The sequence below is a fragment of the Chlorocebus sabaeus genome, chromosome 7 (assembly GCF_047675955.1).
Source record: "Chlorocebus sabaeus isolate Y175 chromosome 7, mChlSab1.0.hap1, whole genome shotgun sequence".
In the NCBI taxonomy this organism is placed as follows: Eukaryota; Metazoa; Chordata; class Mammalia; order Primates; family Cercopithecidae; genus Chlorocebus; species Chlorocebus sabaeus.
Genome location: NC_132910.1, coordinates 106,612,802 through 106,625,672, shown reverse-complemented (window position 1 = coordinate 106,625,672; position 12,871 = coordinate 106,612,802). Strand labels below are relative to the sequence as shown.

Here is a 12,871-nt window from a genome sequence, read left to right as displayed (position 1 = left end):
TGCTTCGATCAAACTGGCAAAACAAATAGCTTTTCTAATCATATTTTTAACTTCTCATTGGTATATCACTTTATGACATGATCTAGTATTATGTGGTTCAACTTGTCTGGTATCTCTGGACCTGATAAACTCAATGTGGGAATGCCTCAAGAAGTCAAAACAGTGCCTTTGAAAAAATTAAATACACAAAATATACTTATAAAATGCAAATATTTCAGAAGTTCATATTGAAGCACTTGAATAAATGGTCAGAAGAGAATTTAAATATTTTATAAAGTGAACCATATAATTAAGTAAATACTTGAGTTTCATACAGTTTGCTAAAGCCATCAATCTCCCATGCCAAAGATTCTAATACCACAGTAATAGTAGTTTCCAAGTGTGTCCTAATTTGTGTTTATCTCTGAAGTTTCTATGAACCAACCTCTTTCTCAGTCCGGTTAAATAAAAACAAAACCAACAATGCATACAATATGCATATAGGTTCACTAAGTATAGATGCTGTGGTTTTTTTGGTTTTGTTTTGTTTTGTTTGTATTATTTTGAGAACAGAGTCTCGCTCTGTCACCCAGGCTGTAGTGCAGTAGCAGGATCTTGGCTCACTGTAACCTCCGTCTCCCGGGTTCAAGCGATTCTTCTGCCTTGGCCTCCAAGTAGCTGGGATTACAGGTGCTCACCACCATGCCTAGCTATTTTTTTTTTTTGTATTTTTAGTAGAGACAGGGTTTCACCATGTTAGACAGGATGGTCTCAATCTCCTGACCTCGTGATCCCCCTGCCTTGGCCTCCTAAAGTGCTGGGATTATAGGCATGAGCCACTGCACCCGGGCGATACTGTGTTAGTTTAATGTCAAGAACAAAAGATTGGAAATGTGAGGTATATACTTTTTTGATTGAATACCAGTGAGATTCCCAATCATGGATGAATTGTGATACTTTACCCAAGGTTTTAATTTTTAAATGTCTGCATTTGATAATGCCATGTTATATGCAGTCCTACTTTCTATTAGGTTGCTGCAAAAGTAATTGTGGTTTTTACCATTACTAATGGTTGTAGAAAAATTAATGATGCACTTGGGAATCACCAACAAGTGCCGTGTAAGAACTAACACCAACTTCTGAAAGAAAGAAACCCATGAACTCTAACATAACCTTACTAGATTAAATATGGGGAATATATTTCTAATTTAATTAAATGCTACTATTTTAATTTTGCATAGTACTCCACTTAAGGGTTTTAGACTTCCCAAGTGTGTTACAACCTATCTATGATCTATAAGAAAGAATTGTCTATTAGGTTTTCTATGAATAAAGAAAGGTTGGAAAAAGGTATCTATCTCCCCACTTTGGTCTCAAGTTTAAGGCTACTGAGAATTGATTCTTGGGAATGAATATGCTGAACACATAAAAAGCAGCCTGACTAGGAAAGACTATAAGGGCCAGAGATAAAGAGAAATAGTGATTCTCTTTGTGATACGGTTGCCCTATCAGTACCTTGAAATTAGCACTTAAAACTAAGAGTGTGTATTATCAATAACAGCACAATTTTTAAAGTACTTAGGCTTCTTTCACTAAGTAACTTGATTAAAAACAAAAACAAAAACAAACACTTTCTTTCACAAAATCAGACATTCCAACTATATTTCAGGGCAGACAAAGATCAACAAGGAGATAATGTTCTATAAAATAATACTTAATTTTAGATTGCCTTAGAATTTGACTATCCATATTATGGATATTTTACATGCTGAAACCCACAGCTCAGTCAGTCACATATCCTTCTGCTTCCCAGCTGGTGTGTGTTCACAGGGAATGCAAAGTAAATTTCTTGTAGCCTTGAACAATATATAATTAGAAAGAAAAATCTGCTGTCAGAAGGAAAAAATATCCTGTATAATGCACTCCCAGGACAAATATAGAAGACCGCTGGTCTTTCCACTGTTTTGGCTTATATATACTTCCAGGGAAGAGCACTAACAGTGATAACTGCAGGTAAATTTAAAGAGTGTCATTTAAAATACTTTTAGATGTCATCTGTGGTCAGAAGTCTCCACTGCTGTTTATTACCTTCATGTCTATTTCAGTGCCATGGATTTGTTGAGCCACTGTTTTGATGATTCCAATGACAATATCCTGAAGTCCTTCTCTCTCTGAGTAGTAGTGCAGAATGAGTCCTTTGCCCTTTTCTGCATCAGTGCACCTAAAGGAAGGTGCACGCATTCCTGGGTAGATAGTAGCAAGGTGGTCGTGCAGAGCATCAAGATTCTGCAGCAAAGAAGAAAGGGAGACTGATAAACAATGCTTCCGCAGTGACAGCAGACTCTGGGAAAGCAAGTTATGAAAATGAGTCAAATCGGAGTCTAGTGGGCAGATCAGCAAAGCAGCACATGTAGCACATCCTTCACTTCACCGAGATATCTGTAAAGCAAGTGCCACAGAGAAAATGAAACTAACATAGTAGAATTAAGAAAAATATCTGTGCTATGAATGGTTAGTACATTTTAAGAAAAGATAAACAAATGGGATTAAAAAGAATGGCCGAAACAGAAAAAACATAGTTAATGGCTAAGGCAAAGATACTCATATTTACAAGAGCTTGGGGCAGTTGTTTAGAGGTGTTGTGATCAACAACAGGAAATGCCCAAAGGACTCATACATTTCCCTTCTGTTTATACTACAATTCTAAAACTTAATTTTCAACTCAAAAAAACCAAACTATGCCCAAATTATAAGCATATAAAACATAGGCATATTCTTTGGTGATTTCTATTTAACGATTCTAATATGTTAGAAATTAAAAATCTATTTCAGAAACTAAAGCAAGGTAATTTCTTCACGTTCTTTAATATGCTATCACGAAGGTGGAGTTTCATAGCTAATCTGTGAAATAACTACATTTTGAAATGGAAGTCTTGGAAAACTAATAAATTGGCCAATAAATATTTTCTGTTCTTGTAGCCTTGCCATTAATTTGGAAGATGCCACATTTCCCTGAGTCTCAGATTACTAATATACAAAACTAATTGGTGTAAAGAGTACTAGAAGATATGGTGTAAGCTATACATTTTATTTGGCTCAAGATGATTTTTCAAATAACACTCAGTTCATAACATGTTGGGGGGTGTGTGTGTGTGTGTGCTGCACATATATAGTAGGATATACACACAGCACAGCATGGTGTAGGAATTAAAAGCAATATGACTTAGGATCAATTAAACTTAGACATGGGTTTAAATAGTGACTGTCACTTCGTAGGAAGGTAGCCAATTCACCCAATTTTTCTGAGACTTTATTTCTTCTGGCAAAATGGAGATAACCTTAAAAATGTATATAAAGCACTTAGCACATTTCAGATGAGTTGGCAAAACAACTGTCTCTGAAAGATTCCCTTGCCTTAATCCCTGCGAATGTGTTGTATCGCATGGTGAAAGGGATTTTGCAGATGTGATGAGGGTTATGGACCTTAGTTGGGAAGATTATCCTGAATTATCCCGGTGAGCCCAACCTAGTCACATGAGTGACTGTGCACTTAAAAGTCAAGAAGTTTTCCCTGCTACATCGTGAGAGAGAGAGGTGCAATGACAGAAGGTCGAAGAGATGGGAGTATAAGAAGGATTCAACACCATGCTAGCGATTCTGAGATGTAGGAGACTGTTGAAGAACTGGAGAGAGGTCTCCAGGACTTTAGGGCAGCTGCCTGCTGACAGTCAAGGAAACTGGGTCCTCAGCCCTATAACTGCATGGAACTGAATTCTGTCAATACTTGGATGAGGAAAAAAACGATTATCCTCAAAGGCCAACATAAAGAAACACAGTCCCGCCAGCACAGCATGCTGAATATAGTCCAGTAAGACCTGCAATGGACTTCCAACTTACAAAACCATAGGGTAATAAATTTGTGTTGTGTTAAGCACTTAAGTTTGTGGTCATTTGTTATGGTAGCAATAACAAACAAATACACCAAGCAAGTAGGAATCTATTCACAACTGGTGATTATTTTTAAAGAGAAGAAAAAAAGCAACAATAAAACAGTTTCAAAATGTCATGGGCATAAAAGAACATATCGAAAATGAAAGTACTGGAGGTACGCCAAAATTAAACTATGGCTCTCATTCCAAATGTCTCAAAGAGGTCAATTTAGAAAAACAGAAAAATCCAGTGAGATTACTGGGAAAAAACTAGAGTGAGGATGAGATGATTCCATGGGTGACCACATTTGAGCAATACTCTACCAGGGCGCCTACAGCATTAATTTTCGGCCCCTTCCACACATCCATTCAATCATGCACCCACTCTATAAAGTTATTGTATGTGCATTATATATCATACACTGTGCCATGTGGGCCGGGGGGGCAGGGTAGATGTCTGGATGCGGATCCACATGATGTGGATTAAGCAGCTCATGGTTTATATCACAAATGGATGTGTAAAGAGGATTTTGATGAGCAAATGAGGAAGCCAACAACTCAGACTGAAAGAATGGAGTGAAAATCCTACAAAATGAAGATGAGATTTGAGCTAGGTCATGAATTTTGACACTCTAACCCAGATAAATGATTCAATGATCTCCTCAACTTGATAAATCTGGTGACGTTTTGAACTATCTGCATCTACCGTCTCCTTCCCCACAATTATACCTGTCCAAGTCAAAATAATTCTTAGCAAAAACATCAATTCATCCGGATTGCCTCTAGAGGCTGCTATTGTCATATAAAAGTAATCCAATATGGCAGACACTAAGTATTGAAGAGTTGTATATAACCTACAAACCCCTGAGTCCTAAAACTGTTTTACTTGGTAGTATGAGAGGTTCTTCCAATGACGAATTATTCTCATTAGAACTCTTCCCTTAGAAGGGACGACCTGAGAACTGCTTCATAGCCCTCCGAGACTCCTTATACTTGTACTTATGTGGTGAAACATTTTGTGAAAGAAAATCGGGTGAAAAAAAAAAAATCACCAAGAGAGTTTTATTTTTATCTGCATTTCTCACAAAGTCAAAATTAAGCTTGTGGCTGCATTTAGAAAACGTTTTTAATAGAGTCAGGCCCAGGTACTGTGTTGTAGCTCACTTAAAAAAGAAACTGAGGTCGGGCACGCTGTCTCACACCTGTAATCCCAGCACTTTGGGAGGACAAGGCAGGTAGATCACTTGAGGTCAGGAGTTTGAGACCAGCCTGGTCAACATGGTGAAACCCCATCTCTACTGAATCACGTCTGTAATCCCAGCACTTTGGGAGGCCAAGGCGGGTGGGTCACGAGGTCAGGAGATCGAGACCAGCCTGGCCACCATGGTGAAACCTCATCTGTACTGAAAATACAAAAATTGGCCTGGTGTGGTGGCTCACGCCTGTAATCCCAGCACTCTGGGAGGCCGAGGAGGGCAGATCATGAGGTCAGGAGATCGAGACCGTCCTGGCTAACATGGTGAAACCCTGTCTCTACTAAAAATAAAAATAAAAAAAAAATTAGCTGGGTGTGGTGGCAGGTGCCTGTAGTCCCAGCTACTCGGGAGGCTTAGGCAAGGGAATGGCATGAACCGGGGAGGCTGAGCTTGCAGTGAGCCAAGATCTCACCACTGCACTCCAGCCTGGGCAACAGAGCGAGACTCCATCTCAAAAAAAAAAAAAGAAAATACAAAAATTAGCCAGGCGTGGTGGGGTACGCCTGTGGTCCCAGCTACTTGGGAGGCTGAAGCATGAGAATTGCTTGAACCCAGGAGGTGGAGATTGCAGTGAATCGAGATCTCACCACTGCACTCCAGCCTGGGAGACAGAGCGAGATTCTGTCCCAAAAAAAAAAAAAAAAAAAAAAAAAATTTGAACCAAACAATAACTTGAAATAGGCATTTTAATATTTTTTTCTATACAGAATGCTTACATATTTCATAAATCAGTGTATCAATGTGCTTATATCATTTTCATACTCTTTTTTATTATTAAAACATTTCTACATTCACTTAAGCAGATGGCATAAGGCAATAACACTTGCACCACTTACGTTACTGGCACCACTTATGCTAAGGTAAGTCAGAGAGTGGACACAATCATCCAAGTCAGTACTTCCTGAGTCACTAAAGATAAGCACTGCACGCTCACCGTAGGATACCAAAAACACCAAATGAGAATGTTCACCTTTTCAGTCTTTTTGCGATAACCAACTCTCCAGAGATTTACTGTGTTTTTGAATTTACTATTAATTAATTGAGCAAGTAAAGTGCTTTCCTGAATCATTGAACACCACTTAATGTAATATTGATTTTCTTTAGATAGTATCTAATATAAAAAATACTCTTGGGATTGCTTGAGTTACAACCTTCCTTACTTGGCTTTATTCTTTCAAAATTTAAAGTAATTACCACAGCCAGACTATTACAAGAAATGGGATTAATGATTAAAAGTTAAGTTATTTTCATTTAAGTACACCTATATTGCTAATAAATGTGTCATCCTCACATACAGGTTACAGTTTTTATTGCTACAATAAGATTCTTAAAATAGCCAACAGAAAACCCTTTCTACATTTGATAATGCTATCTAAACAAAGATGACAGTTCATCCACATTGCTCTATCAATGTATTCTGGAGAAAAAGAGTATCATATCAAAACTGATATTCCGTGTTATTTCTAAATATACCCACAGAAGCACTTACAGAAAGTAAAGAGCTGTGTGGTCCATTGCAAATAAGTATGTCTATATGTATGAAAGTAAAAAAGACACTGAAGAAAATGTAAACTCTTATATTGCAGCACAAGTAGACTCCCAGGAAACAATGATGTAAACCTCAAATATGCTTTGATTCACTCTTCTAGGCTTCATAAAATCAAAAAACAGGAAAAATATAGAGAGCAGGACCATTCATCTATTTTGATATCTTGAGATACCTAAAGGTTTCAATTTCATAATTTCATTTCTTAATATACTAATATCATTTTATTGTTTTTCTACAGGCAAATGAATGTGGTTTTTCTACTCAGGAATTCTGCTCCCTGTCAGTCTGGTTTATTTTATCATCTGGCATTTATCATTTGTAAAAGAAAAATTAGTTATGATATTCTGGGGTACTGTAGTGGAGTTTCAGATATAGTACACTTCATAGATTTAGAAAACAAAAGACAATTTATCATTCCTTTGAGTAATACTTTAAAGTGTCACATTTTTAAAGACCTTGGAATGTTTCAAAATAAATGCATATTTTCTTTTTGTAATATGCATGCCAAAAATAAGTTCTTACATAATTACAGAGGCCAAGTCCCCAGAAGTCAACTACCTGATTTTCCTGTTTCAAGGACATCTAATTAAAAATTTTAAAGGATCCACAGAAATGGGTAAGACCTTGCCTTGAACGTTTTAAAGAAAAACATTTTTCAGTCTCCAAGAATCCTTGTTTTGGTGAATGGGGAGAAGGGATTTGTCTGTTTTGAGAATATTGCTGCAGTTTAGATCTGCAAGAAATCTTTAAAATCAGTCATTGCAAACCTCTTTTTGTTTTTCATTGAAGGAGGATGAGGCACAGGATTTCCTTTCTATCCCTCACACCTCTGAAAAATAGGACCAACACCAATATTCTTTAATGAGAGTCATATAATTTAAAAAACATTTTGTTAAGTTTTATAAGAAAAAAGTCATTTTGGCATTTGAAGATAAAACATTTAAACAAACTAGACCTAAGTAAAATGGAACACCAAACCCTAGATAATGAGAAACACCAAAGTAAATAGCATGAGATCAGAGTGAGTAAGAAGTGAATGCTTTCATAATACTTTTCCTGCCTTTTCTTCTTGGAGCTGCTCCTTGAGAATTAAATAGCTTTCCAACTGAAAAGATATAGAGATTCTTTTCTAAAAGAAATACTGAAAATCTCTATTTAAAAAGAAACTGTACCAGAGTCACTAAAATTATTTAAATGGATATACCTTTAAAGCTATATCAATTTATCATTTCCATCCTCTCCAGGGAAATATTTTAATTAAAGAAAAAAAGTTAAAATATTTCACTTATTCTACTGCTTGCTTTTAAACTCATGTTAAAAAAGAGCCAGCCTATATAATACTACATGTAACAATCAATATTTTGAAAAATTATGAAAATATATATCAGTTATTCAAACTGAAAAGCCTTACAATTCTATAATATTTCTTATCTTCCTTCACAAGTTTTTTAAAAATAAAACTACATCCCTACTTGTCGATTTTTAAGTTGTGGATTATAGAAATTGGCATTGTGGATGCTGAGAAAACAGTTCTTTTTGAAATTCCAAAGATAAAAATAAAGTGAATGGTGCACTTTCTTCTTAAGAAATATAAATAATTTGGGGAAGTATTAGAATTTTACAGCTGTTCAGGAAAAAATCTTCATATTTCCTAAAATAACTCTTTGCACAAACATTTAAGAATTAGATCAGTCATCAATCTCAGATGGTTCCTGGTGGCCAAATCACAATGTTGTATTTAATAAGCCAAAACCTGGAGCCAACAGGAATTGAAGAAAATCCCACTGCAGGCTGAACAGAGGCGCAGGTTGATAAACTCAAATATATCTGAGTTGAGTGAATGACTGAAACTGTCACCATATCAAGGTTAGCTGAAGAAGCCAGTGTCTCCAGCAAATAATGAAAGAACATTGATCTAACCATTCACCTGAGTTCTATATGCATACTTAGGTCATAATTTAAATCCTAACTGTTCTCTAAAATTGCATTTGCCCATGTATATTTTCATAGTCAACCTGGCAGCCTTTGCTGCTCATTTTAATTGTATTTTAGCTCTGTAAATTTGTAGGGGAGGTAAAGACAATATAATGTAATACCATTGAAATTAAATTGGTAGCTCTGTTTGGGACTGACGTGGCTCCTATTCCCAGGGATAATAGATTATCTTATCAAACACAGCTTTCTCAAAGCTCTTGACTCATTGTACAAGCATATACACACATATTAACACAGACATAAAATATAAAGGGAAAAATAATGCACATAGTGGTCTAGTTATCCATAGCTGTATATCAAACAACTTTAATAATTTATTTGCTATGTTTCATGGTTCTGTAATTTGTCCGGCTAAATTAGAAAGTTCTACCCTTGGGACAGAATCAGATGGAAACTGGGCTGAAATTATCAGAATGCCAGAGTAGGCTGGTTTTCCAAGATGGATCAATCAAATGGTTGGTAGTTATTTCTAGCTCTTTGCTGGGAGCCCAGCTAGAACTGCTATCTGCCAGTCTACACTCGGCCTCTCCGTGTGGCTTGTGCTTCTCATTTCACGTGTCTGGGTTTCTAGAGGTACCATCCCAACAGCAACTGTTCCACGACACCCAGGAAGAAACCAAGACTTCTTGTACTTTAGCCTAGGAAATTTAAATATCTCACTTCTGCCCCATTTGATTGGTTAAATAGTCACTAAAATCAACCCAGATTCAAGGAAAAAAGAATTTTACCTCCCACAAAGAGGCAAAATCATACCACAGAAATGCATGTGAGATGGGAGAGGCTGTTGCAGTGATTTAGGGAAAATATAATCTGCCATAATGCAATAGGACATTAGAGTGTAGAGGTGAGCATGGATTAAGGTGGAAATAACATTAAATTGAACATTCTTTATCAGCTATTTTCTTATGAAGCTTGCAAGTCCCATGTATTCTTTGCAGTCTTTTCATGAGTACACTAGAAACTTCCATTAGAAATTGACTATAGCGACTGGGCGCGGTGGCTCGCGCCTGTAATCCCAGCACTTTGGGAGTCCAAGGTGGGCGGATCACGAGGACAGGAGATTGAGACCATCCTGGCTAACAAAAAAAAAAAAAAAAAAAAAATTAGCTGAGCATGGTGGCAAGCGCCTGTACTCCCAGCTAGTAGGGAGGCTGAGGCAGGGGAACGGCATGAACCCGAGAGGTGGAGCTTGCAGTGAGCTGAGATCGCACCTCTGCACTCTAGCCTGAGCGACAGAGCAAGACTCCGTCTCCAAATAATAATAATAATAATAATAAAAACATTAAAAAAACGCAAAAAAAAATTGACTATAGCAATAGCCCGGAACCACATATTTTATTCTGAATTTACAAATAAAAAAGTGGAAAAACTAGAGAAAATTCTTAAGATCCAAAAATCAAATTTAAAAAATGTCTTATTTCTTTTTCTCTTTTCGATAAATTATATTTTCAATTATTAAATCAACCAAAGAATAAATGCCAAAGATTATTACTTTTTTCATCAGTCCACAAGTTGATGGCTTCACTGGCAATTTAAGAAAAAATCAATTCTAAACTGTGAAATGCTTTCCAGCTATTTTTTGTTAAAGTTTCAGGGTGGCTTAAAATAAGCATAATGCAAATTTTTTAAACTTGAATTTGGAAGCACAGGAGAGACTGCATAAGCAGGGTCATGAATTGGATATTGGCACCAAAGCCTTTCAAGGGGGTAGATATGTTAGTATTCGTTAAGTCAACTATGAATGGATATGATAACGTCCATGTGAAAAAAGAAATATGTTTCTGGAGCTAAGCTACAGACATTATCTCTACAGCATGTCCTTGAGTACAAAATTTAAGCAAAAGAGGTATTATCCTGATAAAACAGGCTGGACCAAATAATTATAAAAACACATATACTTCAGAATTAATTAATTCTATTATTCAAAGACTGTTTCATTAATTGCCTATTATATGCTGTGTCTAGTACTCAGAAATTTGTTTTTAAACCGTGTCAAAAAAAGGAAAAACAATGGTATGGTATGTATATACATATACAAGACAGACCTATTCTTAATAATGTATCCAACTGAGAGGCTGTGGACAGACTACTTCCAAGGAAATTCTGCTTGCTATGATGAGTGAGTCAGAGTTGCTCAGCTAATGCATAATCAAATAGTCTCCCATGTTATGATTTCAGTAGCTATTTTAGTGTTCCCTAAAAGCTTAAAATGGAAATATTAGAATGACTATTTTAAAAGTGTCAACAGACACATGCAATGTACCCTGTAAATTAAAGAATAGACAGTAATTTAGTATGTTCACCTGAAAAGGAAATTGATCTAGTGTATGTCTCTTCTTTTATATTTCAATCTATGATTCATCTGTAAATAAAATTACAGGCTCTCCCTCAAAATGGGTTACCCTGAGTCAAATAATTCAGCTTGATCTATTGGTGTGTTTGCTTCCTATTGTGTGTTTTCTGCTTTTGCACAAACAACAAATATTCATTTTTTTTTTAAAAAAAGATATATTCATTTATTCTCAGATATACAGATTGCACCTGTGAAGGTACAAACATTAAGAGATTATACATGATCTCTGGCTTCCTGAAGTTTACATTCCAGTCCATCAAATGGGAATGATAATGCAGTATGAAAACTACTGTGGCTTGGGAAATGCAGTGTCCTATGAAAATAAGAGAGAGGTTAGTTACCATGACTAGGATAAGACAGAGTTTGGAGAGAGGAGTGGCGCCTTCCCAGAAAAGTAATTTTACCTGCAAGATTAATAGCATTTATCTGTGGGGAAAGTGCTGGAACTATATTCCAGGCAAACAGAAGAGCAGTAGAAAATCTGAGAGGATAGCGGGAACAAGATAAATACAAGTTTCTGAAAGTGGTTAAGTTTGGCTAGACTGGGGGAGAGGGAGAGGGAAGATGGAGAAAGAATGAAGGTTTCTATTGTTTTAAATATTTTGACAGTTTCCAATGAGTAATAAAAAATTACTCCATAGTTTAAGCAAGAAAACGATACGTTGAGATACATTTGCATTACAGAAAAAACACCAGAGTTATAGGATGGAGAAGAGATTGGAGGAGTCATGAAGAGAAGCAGGGAATCCATCCAACCTCTAGATAACAGTAGACTCTCCCAAAGAAGTGTGGGGGAAATAGAGAAAAGTGGCAGAATTCCCAAAGCTCAGTATTTGGGAAATAGAATCTAAAGATGTGGTGACTGATTAAAACCAGGGCTGAAACAGAAAGAAAGTCTTTAAATTTTTAGCAAAGAGTTGAAGTCACCATAAAGAATATTTTATTAATTTATGTAATAAAAATATCAATCTTTATATGTGTGCTGGTATGTTAAAACAATGTATGAAAGTTAATGATTTTGTTTTATAGTCACACAGAAAAAGTCCACTTAATTTCTGTGTAATCAGCCTAATGATAACATAAATATCTACTTTTTAGAAAAGCAGTACTTTAACACATTCAATTTGCCCTTAAAATGTATAATTTCAAAACCAGGAGAAAATAAAAGAACTGAATCATAATGTAAAATACTGATGAAAACTTTACAGTATTCTAAATTTCCAGTTTCTTCATTTTTCACTCTCATATTGAAAGAGAAATAAAATAAAATTGTGTATAATTTAAAGCTATGTTAACTGAATTTTATACAACCCAATATATCCAAAATATTCTCATTTTAACGTGAAATCAATATAAAATTGTGAATGAGCCATCTTCTATTCTTTTTCCATTGTCTTTGACATCTGGTGTATATTCTACACTTGCAGCACATTGCGCTTTGTTGTATGTATGCATGTATGTAAAGATAGGGTCTCACTTTGTCACCCAGGCTGGAGCGCGGCAGTGTGATCATAGCTCACTCACTGCAGTCTCCATCTCCCAGGCTCATCTCCCTGCCTCAGCTTCCAAGTAACTGGGACTACAGGCGTGAGCCACTCCCCAGCTTGCACATCTCATTTTAAATGCTGAGTAGCCTCTTGCAACCAGTGACTGTCCCATTGATAAAGCAGCTCAACACACCTAAAAAGTTGCTTGCTCTCTTACTGTGCTGTAACAAGCTTAGCAGATGGTCACCATGAGCACAGGTTAAAAAAAAAAAAAAGGGGGAATTAATAAAACCATTTGAATCTTTGTTTTGTTATGTAAACAT

The 12,871-nt window shown here is 36.1% G+C and overlaps 1 protein-coding gene across 1 annotated transcript in view; it reads right to left on the bottom strand.

Moving 5' to 3' along the window:
• The window catches only part of GUCY1B1 (guanylate cyclase 1 soluble subunit beta 1), a 48,518-nt gene that overhangs the window by 15,857 nt on the left and 19,790 nt on the right, over positions 1-12,871 (bottom strand). The window contains exon 5 of the mRNA XM_008000082.3: positions 2,068-2,265. Coding sequence (XP_007998273.1) covers positions 2,068-2,265 — 198 coding nt within the window. The remainder of the gene's footprint in view (positions 1-2,067; positions 2,266-12,871) is intronic.